Here is a 21,179-nt window from a genome sequence, read left to right as displayed (position 1 = left end):
AATCAGAAAGATTTCTGGCTACCAGGTGTCTTTTATACAGGTAACGAGCTGAGATTAGGAGCACACTCTTAAAGGGAGTGCTCCTAATCTCAGTTTGTTACCTGTATAAAAGACACTTGTCCACAGAAGCAATCAATCAGATTCCAAACTCTCCACCATGGCCAATACCAAAGAGCTCTCCAAGGATGTCAGGGACAAGATTGTAGAACTACACAAGGCTGGAATGGGCTACAAGACCATCGCCAAGCAGCTTGGTGAGAAGGTGACAACAGCTGGTGCGATTATTAGCAAATGGAAGAAACACAAAATAACTGTCAATCTCCCTCGGCCTGGGGCTCCATGCAAGTTCTCACCTCGTGGAGTTGCAATGATCATGAGAACGGTGAGGAATCAGCCCAGAACTACACGGGGGGATCTTGTCAATGATCTCAAGGCAGCTGGGACTATAGTCACCAAGAAAACAATTGGTAACACACTACGCCGTGAAGGACTGAAATCCTGCAGCGCCCGCAAGGTCGCCCTGCTCAAGAAAGCACATATACAGGCCTGTCTGAAGTTTGCCAATGAACATCTGAATGATTCAGAGGAGAACTGGGTTAAAGTGTTGTGGTCACATGAGACCAAAATCGAGCTCTTTGGCATCAACTCAACTCGCCATGTTTGGAGGAGGAGGAATGCTGCCTATGACCCCAAGAACACCATCCCCACTGTCAAACATGGAGGTGGAAACATTATGCTTTGGGGGTGTTTTTCTGCTAAGGGGACAGGACAACTTCACCGCATCAAAGGGACGATGGACGGGGCCATGTACCGTCAAATCTTGCGTGAGAACCTCCTTCCCTCAGCCAGGGCATTGAAAATGGGTCATGGATGGGTATTCCAGCATGACAATGACCCAAAACACACGGCCAAGGCAACAAAGGAGTGGCTCAAGAAGAAGCACATTAAGGTCCTGGAGTGGCCTAGCCAGTCTCCAGACCTTAATCCCATAGAAAATCTGTGGAGGGAGCTGAAGGTTAGAGTTGCCAAACGTCAGCCTCGAAACCTTAATGACTTGGAGAACATCTGCAAAGAGGAGTGGGACAAAATCCTTTCTGAGATGTGTGCAAACCTGGTGGCCAACTACAAGAAACGTCTGACCTCTGTGATTGCCAACAAGGGTTTTGCCACCAAGTACTAAGTCATGTTTTGCAGAGGGGTCAAATACTTATTTCCCTCATTAAAATGCAAATCAATTCATAACATTTTCTACATGCGTTTTTCTGGATGATTTTGTTGTTATTCTATCTCTCACTGTTCAAATAAACCTACCATTAAAATTATAGACTGATCATGTCTTTGTCAGTGGGCAAACGTACAAAATCAGCAGGGGATCAAATACTTTTTTCCCTCACTGTACATACATACATACAGCTGTTGAAAAAATTAAGAGACCACTGCAAAATTATCAGTTTCTCTGGTTTTACTATTTATAGGTATGTGTTTGGGTAAAATAACATTTTTGTTTTATTCTATAAACTACTGACAACATTTCTCCCAAATTCCAAATAAAAATATTGTCATTTAGAGCATTTATTTGCAGAAAATGACAACTGGTCAAAATAACAAAAAATATGTAGTGTTTCTCGACCTCGAATAATGCAAAGAAAATAAGTTAATGTTCATTTTTAAACAACACTAATGTTTTAACTTAGGAAGAGTTCAGAAATCAATATTTGGTGGAATAACCCTGATTTTCATTCACAGATTTCATGCGTCTTGGCATGCTCTCCACCAGTCTTTCACATTGATGTTGGGTGACTTTATGCCACTCCTGGCGCAAAAATTCAAGCAGCTCGGCTTTGTTTGATGGCTTGTGACCATCCATCTTCCTCTTGATCACATTCCAGAAGTTTCCAATGGTGTTCAGGTCTGGAGATTGGGCTGGCCATGACAGGGTGTTGATCTGGTGGTCCTCCATCCACACCTTGATTGACCTGGCTGTATGGCATGGCGCATTGTTCTGCTGGAAAAACCAATCCTCAGAGTTGGGGAACAATGTCAGATCAAAAGGAAGCACGTTTTCTTCCAGGACAACCTTGTACGTGGCTTGATTCATGCGTCCTTCACAAAGACAAATCTGACCGATTCCAGCCTTGCTGAAGCACCCCCAGATCATCACCGATCCTCCACCAAATTTCACAGTGGGTGAGAGACACTGTGGCTTGTAGGCCTCTCCAGGTCTCTGTCTAACCATTAGACGACCAGGTGTTGTTGGGCAAAGCTGAAAATTGGACTCATCAGAGAAGATGACCTTACTCCAGTCCTCTACGGTCCAATCCTTATGGTCTTTTGCAAACCTCAGCCTGGCTCTTCTTTGCTTCTCATTGATGAAGGGCTTTTTTCTAGCTTTGAACGACTTCAGCCCTGCCCCTAGGAGCCTGTTTCGAACCATCCTCGCCGTGCACTTCACCCCAGCTGCCTTTTGCCATTATTTTTGTAGGTCACTTGATGTCATCCTACGGTTGTTGAGTGACATTCAAATGAGTTGGCGGTCATCCCGGGCAGTAGAGAGTCATTTTCGCCCTCTGCCGGTCTGTAGCTTTGTTGTCCCCAATGTCTGCTGCTTGACCTTGTACTTATGAACCGCAGTCTTTGAAATGTTAAGGATGGAAGCAACCTGACACTCACTGTATCCCTCTGCCAGTAAAGCCAGAATTGAACCATTATTTTCCTCACTCAAAACTTTCCTTTTCAATTATTTTGGCATGGTCAATAGTTATTTTTTGATTCATATTACTTTTGAGGTACTATTAGCACTGTTTTTGCCATTCAGCTGGTCCTATTGCAAGAGGATAGTGATGACCACAGCAGTGGGTTTTATACTTTTCCTCGTTAAATAAGATTTGGTTCAGGTGATCACCTAATCAGTACCTAATTCAGTAGAATGAGGTGTGCCTGTGTTGGAATTCAGCAGACACTGGAATGGAATGGTAGTCATACATGTAGAGATGGTGATTTAAGAAAAATGTGCAGTGGTCTCTTAATTTTTTCCACAGCTGTATATATATATATATATATATATATATATATATATATATATATTATATAGCCTACACTAAATGGCTGATAGGGGGCGCTGTGTTGAAGCCTCCGTGCCACCAACTTGGGACTCCCTCACCATTGTAAAACATATTTTGGAAGCTATATAAATGCGTTTAAATGTCTACATTCATCTCTGCCACGTTTATTCTATTACAGACACCTTAATGCATACTTTTAAATTATAGCATATTATGTGAGCTAAAATTAAAAAATAAATAATAATAATAATACACTACAAGACCAAAAGTATGTGGACAACTGCTCGTCGAACATCTCATTCCAAAATCATGGGCATTAATATGGAGTTGGTGCCCCCTTTGCTGCTGTAACAGCCTCCACTCTTCTGGGAAGGCTTTCCACCAGATGTTGGAACATTGCTGCAGGGACTTACTTCTATTCAGCCACAAGAGCTTTAGTGCGGTTGGGCACTGATGTTGGGCGATGTTCCAATTCATCCCAAAGGTGTTCGATGTGGTTGAGGTCAAGTCCACACCAATCTCAACAAAACATTTCTGTATAGACCTCGCTTTGTGCACGGGGGCATTGTCATGTTGAAACAGGAAAGGGCCTTCCCCCATCTAGAATGTAATTGTATGCTGTAGCATTAAGATTTCCCTTCACTGGAACTAATGAGCCTAGCCCGAACCATGAAAAACAGCCCCAGACCATTATTCCTCATCCACCAAACTTTACAGTTGGCACTATGCATTCGGGCAGGTAGCGTTCTCCTGGCATCTACCAAACCCAGATTCATCCATCGGACTGCCAGATGGTGAAGCGTGATTCATCACTCCAGAGAACGTGTTTCCACTGCTCCAGAGTCCAATGGCGGCGAGCTTTACACCACTCCAGCCAACGCTTGGATTTGCGCATGGTGATCTTAGACTTGTGTGCGACTGCTCGGCCATGGAAACCCATTTCATGAAGCTCCGACAAACAGTTCTTGTGCTGACGTTGCTTCCAGAGGCAATTTTGGAACTCGGTAGTGAATGTTGCAACCGAGGACAGACAATTTTTATGCGCTACGCGCTTCAGCACTCAGTGGTCCCGTTCTGTGAGCTTGTGTGGCCTACCACTTTGCGGCTAAGCCGTTGTTGCTCCTAGATGTTTCCACTTCACATACAGTTACAGTTGACCGGGGCAGCTCTAGCAGGACAGAAATTTGACAAACTGACTTGTTGAAAAGATAGCATCCTGTGATGGTGCCACATTGAAAGTCACTGAGCTCTTCAGTAAGGCCATTCTACTGCCAATGTTTGTCTATGGAGATTGGCTGTGTGCTCGATTTTATACACCTGTCAGCAACGGGTGCGGCTGAAATAGCCGAATCCACTAATTTGAAGGGGTGTCCACATACTTTTGCATATGTATAGTGTATATAAAAACATTTTCCCTAAAGTATAATTTTTTTAGATTACTAATGTCACTGTCCCCACTACAACAACAAAAAATACTTAAATACATGTAATTTTGTCCTTTAAACATTTAATTGAAATTTATTTATTCCTATGGAGGATTGCACCTACTGGGGAGGGGCAATATGGCCGACCGGTAGCTTCAAAGCCTCTCACTAGCCAATAAAATAAAAAACATAAAATCAGCAATCCAGGGTTATTTACGTCATTGGTTACAACTGCTGTCAGTGAGGTTTGGGTTTGTTGAGCAATAGCGCTCTCTTCTGGTTATGGTGGTTTTCATTTCACCTATGTTTCAATGATTCCAGGAAAGGCGGCTGCAATGTCGAACAAGTCCATAGACCTCCATTGAAACAGATAAAAATGAAGGAGTGGGATGCATAGACCGTAAAGAATAGTGGGATATCTGGCTTCTCTTCCGTCTCTGATTTCAGAGATGTTACAACAATAATGGTGGATAAACCTGCTTTGTGGCCTTGCCCCCTACCTACGTCATCGTCTACCCCTCGGCTTGTGTGACGCGAGGCCCGCCTCCTTACGACCCGCGTTATTCCCGCCCCCCTCGGTCTCTTCACGGTCTCTTCCCCAGCGACGGAGTTAAGTTGTGAGTCCCCGGCACCGAGCAATAATACTGACACCCGTGACTTACTGAAACCAAGGGGAAGATGGAGCACAGAGACCCTCATTTCAACATATTGTTAGCTACTGATTCTTATAAGGTGAGTGGGCGACACCGGTATGTTAGTGCGACTGTCTGAGTAGGTTCAGTGAATGGAGTTCTATCAGCCAAGGTGGTTGCATCCTCCAAGGCCATCACGCTTGCCTTGGTCGCTTTCTGTGTCAGATCGCTAGGCCAAATGGGGAGGAGAGAGGGGCAGGTAGAAAAGGGAGTACCAAATTCTGAAAGGATCCTTTTGCTTATTTTCATCCCGGATGACTGACAGAATGGCCCCCGGCGAATCTACGCAGATGCTCATCTTTGCGCAGCTAGCTACGCTCGCTAGGCAGGCAGCTAACGAATGAGTAGAGGATATATAGGCTAAATATGTGTTGTGAATGGGAACGCAATAGCAGCTAATTGAAGAGGCGGTAGCTAGCGCTAGCAAGCAATGAATGGAGCGGGTGATTTTGCTACCAAACCGAGGGAAGGCTAGCTTCTGCAAGAGACGTAGCTAACAGGCCTGTGTCTTGTGCTATTATCCATTTCCCTACTAAAGAAAAAACAATGGCAGATCCTGAAACAAAAGCGAAACTTTGGTAAGCCTTTGGATACGATCCATGTCTTTGTGCAATCCTTTTTGACGATATTGTCGAAGACCGAGGTGGAATGAGTGCATTCAGTGTACATCAAATGAGAGATGAATGGTGTATAATTTGTTTTTATATCAGCTGCCTTCTGATAGGTATAATTTATAGACCTTGCAAGCAGCAATTGTATAGTTATGACTGACTGCTTTTGTCAATTACAATACTACGAGAAATTTATTTATTTATTTGTGGCCCCTTGTCCGTGTCCTGTCATCCAAGCTGTCATATCAGCTGAATCTCTCACTTACAGGTCACAACACAATATTGCATAGTCTTATTTTAGACCATTGTGGCACAACACTATTATATAAACATAGTGGAACTGATATGTTGTTTACTCTTTACCAGAGGGACAATAATAAAGGTTGCACAAAGCACATTCATCCTATTATATTTGATGAGCCGGCGTCAACTGTCAATCATTCTCCCTCCTGGTCAGTTCTGTGATGATGCTGTTTTCTGGACCGGTGTGTGTAGTGGCACAAAAAACATCTGTCCGTTGGGCTCAATGCAATTCAGTGACTGGTCAGCGTCTGGAACTAGAGGGCCTGTTAGGATAGAGAGAGAGTGTGGGAAACTAAAGGCAGGGCACAGGCTACTGTGACTGATACACCATAACATGATGGAGGGTAATAAAGTAGGCCATAAAGTCCCTAACCGCTGTCCTAAAACCATGGAGTAATATTGGATTCTCAGACTGTTCTGTCTTTGCGTTTCACAACCCCTGGTCTGGTAAAATACAAAAAAAATAGAGATTTGTGAACAGAACAGAATTGAGTCAAACGGCTCCAAACATTAGCTTTAATCTTGGTCCATTGTGCTTCATGAAAATATTAAATTTTTTCTTTCTCTCTCCTGTTTAGTCCCTAAATGTAGAATTAAATATTCTGTTGGTTATTGTTGTCATGTGTATGTGGACACCTACAGACATAATGGAAACCTCATATGTGTGCATTCAGACTGAGCTGTCTGGCTCAATCCATCCAGCAGCCAGTGACACTCAGGGGGCTCGTCTCTCTAATGTCAGAGCAGAGGTCATAATGGACTGATTCCCAGGCCAGCACCAATCTATGTAGGCACAGTTCTAGGATCAGCCAACCCATGGGGGGATGCAAAACTGACCTTTGGTTCATTGGTTAGGTTACTGGTTAGTTCGTGGGGTCTTGTGGGGGGCTAGTGAAGGATGGGACAGCATTGGTTAATAACCTAGGCAGAGTGACCTGTTGTGTAGGCTATTTCATTGTATGTGCAAGGCCAGTGCAGCCCAAGCCCAGAGGAAGGACGGGGAGAGGGTCAGAAGTAACACCGTTCTACAGCTGACTGAATTCCCGGAGAGTGAGAGAGATGGAGGTATGTGGGAGTGCCCAGAGGCAATGACACGGGACTTTGCCAGTCAGATATGTCGCTGTAGAAAGGCCAGTGTAATTATATGTACATAGTTGTCGTGGCTAATCAATAAAAGCATCGGCGGCAGATTTGCTCATTACTCTGTTTTTGCGTTATTTACTGTTCCATCTGCTGCACAGCCTGTCTCTTGTCCCACTCTCTTTTTAACTGCCCCTAATGTGCCCATCCTCTCCTTCTGTTCCACTTCTCTGCACATACCTGGGTGTCCCAGCTGCACCTAGAAAGAGTGAGCTGGGGGGGCTGGCTTGGGGCTGGCTTGGGCTCGGTGGGCTTGAGACTGGGAGGAAGAGCTCGGAAGGTATGGCTAGGCCGCAGGAGACCAGGGCCCAAGTGTAGCCCTGCAGCCCTCTGGGAGGCCACCGTAAACAGCTGTGTGAGGAGAGGGAGGGGAGCTGTTGTCACTGTCATCCCAAAGCCCCAGAGAGGGACCTCTGTCTCTCCAGTCACAGCAGTGGCCCTGTTTGACAGTATGAAAGGCATACACCGACATGGTCACGTTACGTAGCAGAAAGCACTTGGTAGCCCTCCAAATGACACGAATGCACTACATTTCACCAGAGCCAACCTTTGACCAAGAGTGGGTCATTTGAGATAATGCTTTTTGTTGATACTTCCTAACTCTGAGAGGAGTTCATTTGATCATGAATACATCATATCAATCCATCACTTCAACGATGTCTAGTCTAATTCTTAGTGGCTCAGTAGGCCTAGAACCCTAGACACCTCTGTGTGGGTGTGCAACAGAAACGGTCAGCAGATTACAACGACGTGACTAGTGAAAATCACGTTAGGAAATTGTCAGATGACAACTCTTTGAAGAGGGCTTTGGGAGGAGGTGGTCTGTAATTGGATAGCGGATGGGAACAATCATCCCTGTATCTGTCTCGTGTCCATCTGTCCTGTGTAGTACAGACGGACAGACAGAGGGACAGGCCTGGACATGTCTTATCATGGTCAGGAGGCTGATATCTAGCAGCTGAGTGTGAGTGAGAGAACTTCCACTCAGTGCAGGGACACATTTTGGAGTGTTTCTGTGGAAACAAATAGCAGCGTAACCTTTCTCACGTCTCTGTGGTGTTACTGTGAAAACCTGTGACACAACATCTTCCTGTTGCATATGAAATGCCTGTGACGCTGCGACCAGCAATATCCGGTTGTGAAAATTATAGTAAAACTCTGCCAAGAGAATGTCATATCTATATCATTTCTCTGGAAGGATACCTGAGGGCAACTAACTATACAATCGGGAACTGTGATGTATCCTGTAGTTAGGCTATTTAAACTGTTATTAAAGATGTACTGTCAAACTTTTGTATAATTTCAGCCAGTAGTTTTGAAAGTAGGGCTCATGAGCTGAAAGTGGTCCCTGAAAAATGCGTACTACATCACAGATGTGGATAAAAGCGCCTGCTAAATGGCATATTATATTATATTATATATTATATTATATATTATATATGTGCAGATACTGTATGTGCACCATGTCATGCTCTCTCTCTGCCTTGTCCACTGAGACTTTGGGCCCGCCCTGCAACCTCATTGGATAACGCTGGGCAGGCCTTTTCTTAGCTGAAGCTCATTGGCTGAAACTTGAATTACTAGGCTGGCGCACGTGGGGGAAAATGTCACATATTGACACTTCCAGCCCAAAGCGGGAGGTAAAAAAAATATATACTAGTTGCCAAAGTACCGTTCAATCTCTTTAGCTGTCATTTTATAGCCTGAAGTTATGATGTATTTTATCCATGTTGTCTCCTCCATCTTGTCTTTGCTCCAGGTGACACACTATAAGCAGTACCCTCCCAACACCAGTAAAGTGTACTCCTACTTCGAGTGCCGTGAGAAGAGGGCTGACCCGACCAAGAACAGAAAAGTCAAGTATGAGACAACGGTCTTCTACGGCCTGCAGTACATCACCAACAAATACTTAAAAGGTAAGGATTGTATTGATGTCCTCAATGCAAAAGAAGACATCCAAGCCTATATAAATAGCTCTTCTTTGAGTTAACATACTCTACCACTAGGCCTTGCTACTAGTCTGCAGAGTTGAAATGAACTGAGTGATCCTTCCTGTCTCTGCCAGCAGAATAATCATTGTCGTGTGATCAAGGCTAGCATATAATTAAACAGGTGCTCAGATTAATTCTAAAGCATGGACTGGCAGCATGTAATACTCAGTAGCATGTAGACTGAGCAGGGGATAATCTAAATTGCATTTCCTTGATTCCTCACGTCCTCTCTCCACGCCTCATTCTCAAAATCCATTGAATGAGAAGGTCAGAGGTCCCTCCCCTCTGAACTTCTCAAAACCCATTGGATGAGAACTTCAGAGGTCTGTCCATTCTGACCTTTTCATCCAATGGATTTTTAGAAAGAGGTGAGAAGAGAGGACGCTAGGAATCAAGGAAATGCAATTGAGATTCTCCCCAGGATCACGTTCCAATACTTTAAAAAAGGAATCCTTCCATTCTGCCTCACTTGGAAGTAATGATTGATCTAACATCAGTGGTTAGGATTTCACTTCCCAGTCATGTCCGGTCACTGATTACTCCACAGTAGGAAGTAAGGAAAGAGGACGCCTTTTATTTTCACTGTATTTGAACAGGGCCTAGACTAGAACTCCTCTGGCCGTCAGTTATTTTAAAGGGAGCTGAGAGCCTGTTTAGGCTTAGCTGGATGTCCAACCTTGGGCAGCCTCGGCCTAGACACTGATCTAAGCTCAGTTTCTCACTCCATACCCTAATGGTGCCTGCCCTAAGGTTAGGGTTTGTAGAAGGTTAAGCTGATCCTCGATCTGTGTTTATTCTTCCACACAGCATTAGAGAATGGAACTCAAAGTGATTTCACGGCGAGGCAGAGCGAGGTGCTGTAGAGAGCTTCAGGACTAGCGTGGACTGGAAACAAAGGAACATCTGCTCTTTGAGCCCCAGTAACACAAAGGGCAGCTGCACTAGCAGCTATTAGCATTGATTCACTACAATGATACAGAGTTCTACTTGCAAGAAGTAGTCTTAGAATAAAATTTTCTTAACTTTAACTTTTTATTTGTACTCAAATAACCTTTTTTTTTAAAATACCAGCCTTGTTACTTTATTGCAACAGGGGGTCATATCAAGCACACGTTGGTGTGTGTGTGTTTGTAACTGTTAAGGTGTGGTTGTGTGTAGTTGTAGGTGTGTGTGCTGTGTGTATGTGTTTTTGTGTGCGTGTAAAATCAAATGTATTGGTCACATACACATGGTTAGCAGATGTTATTGCGAGTGTGGCGAAATGCTTGTGCTTGTGCTTCTAGTTCCGACAGTGCAGCAATATCTAGCAAGTAATATTTAACAGTTCCACAACAAAAACCTAATACACACAAATCTAAGTAAAGGAATGGAATAAGAATATATAAAAATATGGATGAGAAATGTCATTATCAGAGTGGCATAGGCTAAGATGCAATAGATAGTATAGAATACAGTATATACATATGAGATGGGTACTGCAAGATATGTAAACATTGTGTGTGTCGCTAGTCTGTAGCATGTCCTGCAGCAGGACAAAGCCTCTCTGTAAGAGGGAGAGAGAAGCTCCTAATTTAATAGCACACGAATGGACTGGAGTTTGGGATTCCAATGCTTCTCTCTCATCCCCCTTCTCTCACTCTTTTGCTCTCACAAACTTTAATATCTCTCTCCATCCTATACACTCCACTTGTTCACTGATGCTTCAACCATTTAACCTCTTGCTTTTTTTTCTTTTCCCTCTCTCCCTTCCCCCTCCAGGGAAGGTGGTGACTCCAGAGAAGATCCAGGAAGCAAAGGAGGTGTACAGGGAACACTTCCAGGATGACGTCTTCAACGAGAAGGGCTGGAACTACATACTGGAGGTACACATACACGTTTGTTTTACTACAGTGAGCTCCAAAGGTATTGGGACAGTTTTGCCTCTGTACTCTAGCACTTTAGATTTGAAATGATTCAATGACTATGAGGTTAAAGTGCAGACTGTCAGCTTTAATTTGAGGGTATTTTCATTCATATCGGGTGAACCGTGTAGAAATTGCAGCACTTTATGTTCATAGTCCCCCCATTTTAGGGGACCAGAATTATTGGGACAAATTCACTTATGTGTATTAAAGTAGTCAAAAGTTTAGTATTTGGTCCCATATTCCTAGCACGCAATGATTACATCAAGCTTGCGACTACGACCTCGTTGGATGCATTTGCTGTTTGTTTTGGTTGTGTTTCAGATAATTTTGTGCCCAATAGAAATGAATGGTAAATAATGTATTGTGTCATTTTGGAGTCACTTTTATTGTAAATAAGAATATACAGTGAGGGGAAAAAAGTTTTTGATCCCCTGCTGATTTTGTACGTTTGCCCACTGACAAAGACATGATCAGTCTATAGTTTTAATGGTAGGTTTATTTGAACAGTGAGAGACAGAATAACAACAAAGAAATCCAGAAAAACACTTGTCAAAAATGTTATAAATTGATTTGCATTTTAATCAGGGAAATAAATATTTGACCCCTCTGCAAAACATGACTTAGTACTTGGTGGCAAAACCCTTGTTGGCAATCACAGAGGTCAGATGTTTCTTGTAGTTGGCCACCAGGTTTGCACACATCTCAGGAGGGATTTTGTCCCACTCCTCTTTGCAGATCTTCTCCAAGTGATTAAGGTTTCGAGCCTGACGTTTGGCAACTCGAACCTTCAGCTCCCTCCACAGATTGTCTATGGGATTAAGGTCTGGAGACTGGCTAGGCCACTCCAGGACCTTAATGTGCTTCTTCTTGAGCCACTCCTTTGTTGCCTTGGCCGTGTGTTTTGGGTCATTGTCATGCTGGAATACCCATCCACGACCCATTTTCAATGCCCTGGCTGAGATTTGACGGTACATGGCGCCGTCCATCGTCCCTTTGATGCGGTGAAGTTGTCCTGTCCCCTTAGCAGAAAAACACCCCCAAAGCATAATGTTTCCACCTCCATGTTTGACGGTGGGGATGGTGTTCTTGGGGTCATAGGCAGCATTCCTCCTCCTCCAAACACGGCGAGTTGAGTTGATGCCAAAGAGCTCGATTTTGGTCTCATCTGACCACAACACTTTCACCCAGTTTTCCTCTGAATCATTCAGATGTTCATTGGCAAACTTCAGACAGGCCTGTATATGTGCTTTCTTGAGCAGGGGGACCTTGCGGGCGCTGCAGGATTTCAGTCCTTCACGGCGTAGTGTGTTACCAATTGTTTTCTTGGTGACTATGGTCCCAGCTGCCTTGAGATCATTGACAAGATCCCCCCGTGTAGTTCTGGGCTGATTCCTCACCGTTCTCATGATCATTGCAACTCCACGAGGTGAGATCTTGCATGGAGCCCCAGGCTGAGGGAGATTGACAGTTATTTTGTGTTTCTTCCATTTGCGAATAATCGCACCAACTGTTGTCACCTTCTCACCAAGCTGCTTGGCGATGGTCTTGTAGCCCATTCCAGCCTTGTGTAGGTCTACAATCTTGTCCCTGACATCCTTGGAGAGCTCTTTGGTCTTGGCCATGGTGGAGAGTTTGGAATCTGATTGATTGATTGCTTCTGTGGACAGGTGTATTTTATACAGGTAACAAACTGAGATTAGGAGTACTCCCTTTAAGAGTGTGCTCCTAATCTCAGCTCATTACCTGTATAAAAGACACCTGGGAGCCAGAAATCTTTCTGATTGAGAGGGGGTCAAATACTTATTTCCCTCATTAAAATGCAAATCAATTTATAACATTTTTGACATGCGTTTTTCTGGATTTTTTGTTGTTGTTATTCTGTCTCTCACTGTTCAAATAAACCTACCATTAAAATTATAGACTGATAATTTCTTTGTCAGTGGGCAAACGTACAAAATCAGCAGGGGATCAAATACTTTTTCCCCCTCACTGTAATATGTTTCTAAACACTTCTACATTTTCTCCTGAACAGCTAATCATGGCTACCTGGACTATTTGCACTGCCCCCCCACCCCCACCCCATCTTTTTACGCTGCTGCTACTCTGTTAATTATTTATGCATAGTCACTTTAACTCTACCCACATGTACATATTACTTCAACTACCTCAACTAGACGGTGCCCCCGCACATTGACTCTGCACCAGTACCCCCCTGTATATATAGCCTCCCTACTGTTATTTAATTTTACTTCTGCTCTTTTTTTCTCAACACTGTTTTGTTGTTTTATTTAACTTTTTTATTAAAAATAAATGCACTGTTGGTTAAGGGCTATAAGTAAGCATTTCACTGTAATGTCTGCACCTGTTGTATTCGGCACGTGGCCAATAAAATTTGATTTGATTTAATGTGGATGCTACCATGATTACGGATAATCCTGAATGAATCGTGCTAACCTCCCCTGTTATTGTATTGGTGAGAGGTTAGCATGTCTTGGGGGTATGATATTTGTGCGTCTGTAACCTCATCATTATTCATGATTCATTCAGGGCGATCTGTAATCATGGTAGCATCCACATTAATGTAGAAGTGTTTAAAAACCTATTATATTCTTATTTACAATAATGGTCTTTAGGGTGAATGTTGTATGGTGTGTGTTCAATGGCTGCTGTAACGGTTGTGTGTGTGTATTGCAGAAGTATGACGGCCACCTACCCATAGAGATCAAGGCAGTGCCAGAGGGAAGTGTGATCCCACGGGGTAACGTCCTATTCACCGTGGAGAGCACCGACCCAGAATGCTACTGGCTCACCAACTGGGTGGAGGTGAGTGTCAGAGGGGGGGGGAGCGGCAGCCATTTTGGAATGGCTTGGATTTATATGGTTAGAGGTAGGTTAGGTCTCTCCATCAATGTGACTGGATTGGGTCCTTCCTGTCTGTTCCAAATAACTCCTTAGAGTCATTGAGGCTGTCGGAGACTGTGCCTGATCAAAGATAAATTATCATATTTATTTAACTTCACTCCTCACTGACCAAGGCCCTGCCCCTAGAGCACACCACACAACCTGGCCGCAGTGACTCTGCGCTTTTTAATGAACTTGTGATGAGAGCCATCAGTCTCTCTATCTGTAAACAACCTCCTCACGTATCCTGTCTCTCTGTCTGTCTAGCCTGGAGTGTTACCAGCTAGCTTCTCTGACTAGGATGGTTTCTATGGGTGCTGCATCACAAATGGCAGCCTATTCCCTATATAGTGCATTCTTTGACCAGAACCCTGAGAATAAGGTGCCATTTGAGAGGCACCCTATATTATTGACAGTGTTTCTTATGCGTTTTAAACAGGACAGAGTAATGTATGAACTGTGAGAGGACAAGGTCATTTTGTCTACAGTACTCGCACAATGACCACGATGCCTGACGTTTAGCTGTCTGACAGGGTGAGCTAGGCCCCGTCTCCACCTCTCAGTAGTCACTCTGTGCAGAATCACTGATCTATAAATCATCTTGCCTCCCGGGTAATTACTCATTTTGCGATCCAGATCAGTGAATCTGTGCGGCGTCTTTCTCAGGCCAATCCCCGTGAACGTGCAGAATAGTTCCACTGAAGAGCAGACCGGAGCCTTGCTGGTCTGACACCATCACATGATCATATTAACAGTGGTCACCAACCGGTCGATCTTCAAGGCATTCCTAGTCGATCACCAAACATTTCTGTTGAAAAGCCAACGATAAAGCCTTGTGTTCCTTATGTTTTTTTTTTTGCGTCTTGCGCTGTTGGAGGTAGGTGCATTTGATTCAGAAGCCCTGCGCAGCGGGTAAGCAAAGTGTTCCATTAATTTGTCTGAAGGGAGAACTAAATCAAGTGCGCCTACTGTGCTGGTCAATTGGATAGCTCAAATCACTGTGCCTACAGCTTCCATGACCCCACAGCAAAGTTTGATACTAGCCTACATGAGATTTCATCACTTTTAAAACCATGACCAGAGAGAGACTCTCAAAGAATACAGCAAAGAGATGCTGTTTTTATGAGTGAGTTCATGTTAGTTTTTATTCAGCACTGTCAACACTGGTTTTTATTCAACATAAAATACGCTTCTCCCTACTTCCACTTGCGCTACAACCAGCACTGCAGCTGCAATTAATGAGTAGTCAAGTATATCGATAGCCCTGCGTTTTTATTATTAGCAGCTCATCGTGTCTTTTAATATCAAGGAATATTTCACTTTCTCTGGTCATAGGAACAACATGAATTTGTGCATGTGGCAGAACTAATGCGGTGCGACTCGAGTTTCGCCAACTATGTCCCCCCTCTCTGGTCAGTCTCAACGGAGGGAGGGAGCAGAGACTGTGAGAGGTGGATCCCCTGTTTCTCCCTCCCTCCGCTGAGACTGACCATCAGATGCAGGTACCATCAGTCCAGTAAAATAAAAAAGCTAACTATTTGCAAATTATTTCAATTGATGCTCAGCTGTGCCTCGCAAGTAAATGTTGCATAGACTTACATTTTTTAAAGTCATGTTTGTTTTTCTTTTTCTGAGCGGTAGATCTCGGCTTGCTTTTTGACTCAAGGGTTGGTGACCACTGAATTATACAGTATATTATGGTTTGGCTCTGGAAGCATGTGACTTTGTTAGCCCCATCCACACTACGGTGCTCTACGGCACCCTCCTCAGTCTCCACCTGGCATTACTGCTGTAGATCACCACAGCATCAGCATCACTGCATGCGTCTATAGACAACGGTGATATAGCAGGCCTGTATGCCATCAGTTCCTTAAAGATGATTCATTTGTTTCTAGATTATTATGATAATTTCACATATTCATGTGTAGTTGATGGAGCTGTGGCCAGCAACATCTTGTGGTTGTGTGAGAGATCAGGTAACCCTGCATGTATAACCTTAACATGGTGTTTCTGACCCTGTAGACTGACCCTGTACGCTGACCCTGTACACACACACACACACTCTCACGTACATACACACGACACAGCTCCTAGAGGGAGAAATATGACTAAACACACACTCAGACACGGCGTGATAATATTGACTCGCCCGTTCAACGATGACTGGACTGAGACAAAGAACCAGGCTTCTCTAGCTGCCAGCGGGCCACAGCTAAGTAACTCTGTCCTGGGCTTGCCGTGCGAGGAATCCCCCCTTCGAACCCTGTGTTGACATGGGGATGTCCTCTCCCTGTCCCTTTCCAAGGGAATGTGGGTCTAGCCCCTGAGCCTCCCGAACAGCCACATAGCAGGATAAAGGGTCTGTCAAGAGGGTTGGTTTTGGGTTCATGTTCCAGCTCACTACACTGTGATGGGGTGACTGGAGGGTGTGGATGGGGCTGTTGTGGGGTCAGAGGGATTTTCCGGGTCCAGGGCAGGCACATGGACAGGCACACTACGGTTCAAGGAAGATGGAGGGGATCGGGAGGGATGAGAGAGGGGGAGGATGGAGGGAAGAGAGAAGGAGAGGGAGGGAAGATGGATGGAGGGAGACAGGAATGAGGGAGAGGGAGATGCTTCGAAAGCACAGAAAGTTGTGCTTCGAAAGCTCCAAACTTGGGCCCATAATAGCATTGCCATCTACTAACCCTGTCCCCTTATCCCCTCTTCCTCCTCCCCTCCAGACCATCCTTGTCCAGGTCTGGTACCCCATCACCGTGGCGACCAACTCCAGGGAGCAGAAGAAGATTTTGGCCAAGTACCTGCTGGAGACCTCTGGCAACCTGGACAAGCTGGAGTACAAGCTGCATGACTTCGGCTACAGGGGAGTCTCCTCACAAGAGGTAGAGGAACTGTGTGTGGGGGGGGGGGGGTTAAATAGGGGTGTGTGACATTTGACTCACCATCTCTCTCTCTCTTCCCCATTTTAGACGGCAGGTATCGGAGCCTCTGCCCACCTGGTGAACTTTAAGGGCACAGACACAGTGGCTGGCATCGGCGTGATTAAGAAGTACTACGGCACCAAGGACCCTGTGCCTGGCTTCTCTGTGCCTGCTGCAGAGCACAGGTAATACAGTCAAGACACACACTGACTACACAGCTAACACACTAACATCTCTTACTTGGTCCCGAATCAATCAAAATACATTTGTATAGGGCTTCTTAGCCCCAGAGAACAAGCAGAGATATCCAAAGATCAACTGCTTTGCTTGTATAGGCTATTGATAAGTGTATTCACACCACACACACACACACACAGGAGATGTACAGTACATCTCTAGCTGGGTGGGCTATACCACTGTTCCACGCCACAAGGCCATTTACTGCTGCTCCACTGCAAAATTTAATTTGCCCTGTTGGTTTCTGGGAGTCCGGCTCCAGTGGCCCTGGCCTGGCCTGGTCACTGTGGTTAAGGAATGATGACGGTCTGTTTAGTTTCATCATCCAGAGATTCTACAGAGACACAGTCACATTCCTCTCCATATGATACACACAGTACTCTACCATCCGCCTCACTCTCTGGGTTCTCCAAGGTGGTAGATATCAATGCATTTAGAGATACACCCCTAATTTTTTTGCTAATACAGGTAGGCTTGATTTGATAGCATTAAATAAAGATCCAATTGTAATTGAGACGAGTAATGCACAGATAGATTCAGCAAAAAACTAAAAGGACATATCTAGCTAGCTAGCTACAGTGGACATGAGCTTCTGGAAGTTCAGTCTCTGCAATGCATTAATAAGGATGACCTCTAGTGGTGGTAGTGCAGCTCTATGTGAATGAGTTCATAGGGAGCGGGATTTGTTTTGTTGTCTTTAGTAAATCTGAAAACGTTGTGTTCTCCGTCCTTCTCTCCAGCACCATCACAGCGTGGGGGAAGGACCACGAGCGAGATGCCTTTGAGCACATCGTAAGGCAGTTTCCCAATGTGCCCGTGTCTATCGTCAGTGACAGCTATGACATCTACAACGCCTGTGAGAAGATCTGGGGAGAAGACCTGAGGAGCCTCATTGAGTCCCGCAGCGCTGACGCCCCACTGGTGGTCCGCCCCGACTCAGGGAACCCCCTGGATACCGTACTGAAGGTAACACTAGGCCTAACTTGACCCTAACTAAACCCCCCTAAACCCCTCGTTGTCCGCCCGACTTAGGGAACCCTGTAGATAGCGTACTGAAGGTATGTCCCAATCAGGTCCTCTGAGAAAGTACTAACGCAATCCTGAATATTTATTGGTAAGATCCCAATTTGAGAAAGATGCACACAACTTCCACGTCCATGTTAATCTGCCATTTGATATAAGTGTAGAATAAGAATAATATATGCCATTAGCAGACGCTTTTATAGTCATGCACTCATACATTTTATGTACAGGTGGTCCCAGGAATCGAACCCATGATCCTAGCGTTGCAAGCGCAATGCTCTACCAAATGAGCTACAGAGGGTGCATGATTTGGGTGATATTTTGAGCTATGACCGGGCTTCTGTAGTTGGGATTGAGCCCTATGGAAGCCCTCCCAGTCGGTTCCTCCCGTACAGATGTTTAGTATTCTTATTCAAAATCTTTGTGGTTCCTCCTCTCAGGTGCTGGAGATCCTGGGGAAGAAGTTTATCCCTACGGAGAACTCCAAAGGCTACAAGGTTCTGCCACCCTATATCAGAGTTATACAGGGGGATGGAGTGGACATCAACACCCTGCAAGAGGTACATATACACACACACACACACACACACACACACACAGTCAGTCAGTTTTAACAGTGCATGTATCTGTGTGTGTAGATCGTGGAGGGGATGAAGCAGCACAGGTGGAGCATTGAGAACATCGCCTTTGGCTCTGGAGGGGCTCTGTTGCAGAAACTGACTAGGGATCTGCTCAACTGCTCCTTCAAATGCAGCTACGTGGTCACCAATGGCCTGGGGGTGAGCAGAACATTACACGCATGCACACACACCGTCACACACACACCGTCACACAGACACCATCACACACACACACACACACACATACTGCATACTATATTACAGTGGGTTCTTAAATTATTGACACTCTTGATAAAGATGAGCAGAAATTACTGTATAAAATAATTAATTCAAATACTGAGCTATATTGTATGCTAAAAAAAAATGGGGAAATTATTTTATGCTAATACAATTGCTCAGAGAAAGAGATTTTGTTTAACAAGTAATACTTTTTTTCTCAAAAAGGTAGGGGTCCAAATTATTGGCACTCTGTTTTCAATACCTCACCTTGCGAGAATAACGGCACTGAGAACACATTGGGAGGGATCTTAGACCATTCCTCTGTACAGAATCCTTCCAGATCCTTGTTATCCTTAGTCTGCGCTTATGGACTGCCCTTTTAAATTAAAACCACAGGTTTTCAATGTGTTTCAAGTCCAGAGACTGAGATGGCCATTGCAAAATGTTGATTTGTGGCAAATTAACAAATTATTTTAGGGTTTTGGTGTGTGCTTGGGGTTATTGTCTTGCTGGAAGATCCACTTGTGGCCAAGTTTCAGCCTCCTGGCAGAGGCAACCAGGTTTTTGGCTAAAATATCCTTGTAGTGGGTAAAGTTCCTGATGCCGTTGACCTTAACAAGGGCCCCAGGACCAGTGGAAGCAAAATAGCCCTATAAAATTAGAGATCCACCACCATATTTTACAATGGGGTTCTTTTCTGCTCATGCATTTTCATTTCGACACCAAACCCACCACTGGTGTGCATGGCCAAAGAGCTCTATTTTCATGTCATCTGACCAAACACCGGTTACAATTCAAGTGCCAATGCTGTTTAGCAAACTCCAGGCGTTTTACATTTCTTGGATGAAAACAATCCAGTATAATTCAGTTAATTATCAGTTAATTATTACATTAATTCAGGCTTTTCTTCATTTAGACCATATACATTTTAAACCTATGCGGCTGGTAAAAGTTTGAGTATACCCTACTAAATAAATTCATGCTATTTTTGCAGCCTATAGCCTATTTGATTCTGGGAATTGTTTATAAGTTTCAATTAAACTATTTGATTATCGAAACAATATTTAATGTATGTCAGCTATAGGCTTTCATTGGGTAAGAAGGCTAATTTAGAATACTATTTTTTTCTAAGCAATTTGTGTTGACAGTGTGCCGCATCGCTTTGTGAAAATAATGGCTTGGTTTCCTTTTATCCACATTTTTAATAGACATGCAGACAAATCCATTCATACAGGAAAGGGTAATAGCCTATACTTCTCTGGAGTCATAAAAACAATTAAATACATTTATATTATTTGAAAGATCTGTCCTGATATCGGGTGGAGCTCGGTATTGACCTGGCTGGCGCAGGGAGGGTGCATCTCACTGGAAGGAGAAGTGTAACTGTTTAATATTTGGTGTCAGGTGAACGTGTTCAAGGACCCGGTGGCGGACCCTAACAAAAGGTCAAAGAAAGGTCGTCTGTCTTTGCACCGGACAGCGAGCGGGGACTTTGTCACTCTGGAGGAGGGCAAGGGAGACCTGGAGGAGTATGGTGTGGTAAGTTGAGTTCACATATCATACCTTACTCCCACGTCAATGCATTCCAATAGCCTTTGTAAATAAATGTTGTTTTAGTTATTGAGGTTAGTAAAATGTGACCTTTTATTGAGGTTAGTCAATTAGACACTTCACTGACATTGATTCGTTTTTTTCCCTCCCTCTCTCTCTCGCTCCCTCCCTCTCTTCTCTGTCTCCCTCCAGGACCTGTTACACACAGTGTTTCAGAATGGGAAAATTGTCAAGACATACACGTTCGATGACGTCAGAGACAATGCCAAGATAACGGACAGTGACCTCAAGGAGCTCCTCCACTGAGGGGCCGCTCCCATGACCCCAGAACCCCTGACCTCCATCACCCCACCGGAGGCGGCACACTGCTAATGACGCCCCCCCCCTTTCCCCTCAACCCCCCCCCCCCCCCACCATCCCACCCTCCCAGAAGCACTGTACTCCACTGGAGAGGAGAGTAGACCCACACACACACACACACGTCCAAACCCACACCAGAGTGAAGGCCAAGGGATAGAGAGAGAGTAGTGAATGAGACGCGTAAGAGAGTGAGGGAGGGTGAGCGAGAGGAGTGAGTGAG

At 44.5% G+C, this 21,179-nt stretch overlaps 1 protein-coding gene across 1 annotated transcript; it reads left to right on the top strand.

Moving 5' to 3' along the window:
• Window positions 1-5,049: 5,049 nt before the first annotated feature.
• On the top strand, window positions 5,050-21,001 carry LOC121543662 (nicotinamide phosphoribosyltransferase). The gene is made up of 11 exons (XM_041853706.2): window positions 5,050-5,218; window positions 8,992-9,148; window positions 10,982-11,085; window positions 13,822-13,950; window positions 16,752-16,910; window positions 16,998-17,134; window positions 17,927-18,152; window positions 18,650-18,769; window positions 18,848-18,988; window positions 20,453-20,587; window positions 20,792-21,001. Exons 1-11 carry the CDS (start codon window positions 5,165-5,167, stop codon window positions 20,903-20,905), a joined length of 1,476 nt encoding a protein of 491 aa, XP_041709640.1. The 5' UTR covers window positions 5,050-5,164; the 3' UTR covers window positions 20,906-21,001.
• The last annotated feature ends 178 nt before the right edge of the window (window positions 21,002-21,179 follow it).

The sequence above is a fragment of the Coregonus clupeaformis genome, unplaced genomic scaffold, assembly GCF_020615455.1.
Source record: "Coregonus clupeaformis isolate EN_2021a unplaced genomic scaffold, ASM2061545v1 scaf0025, whole genome shotgun sequence".
Classification (NCBI taxonomy): Eukaryota; Metazoa; Chordata; class Actinopteri; order Salmoniformes; family Salmonidae; genus Coregonus; species Coregonus clupeaformis.
Note: the sequence above shows the minus strand (reverse complement) of the source record. Positions and strands in the feature narration are given on the sequence as shown.

Bases quoted from the DNA above. Each gene is read 5' to 3' on its own strand.
- LOC121543662 (XM_041853706.2), top strand. From the start codon at position 5,165: ATGGAGCACAGAGACCCTCATTTCAACATATTGTTAGCTACTGATTCT. The intron at 11,086-13,821 runs GTACACATACAC...TGTGTATTGCAG, and splicing joins GCTGGAACTACATACTGGAG to AAGTATGACGGCCACCTACC. The intron at 17,135-17,926 runs GTAATACAGTCA...CCTTCTCTCCAG, and splicing joins GTGCCTGCTGCAGAGCACAG to CACCATCACAGCGTGGGGGA.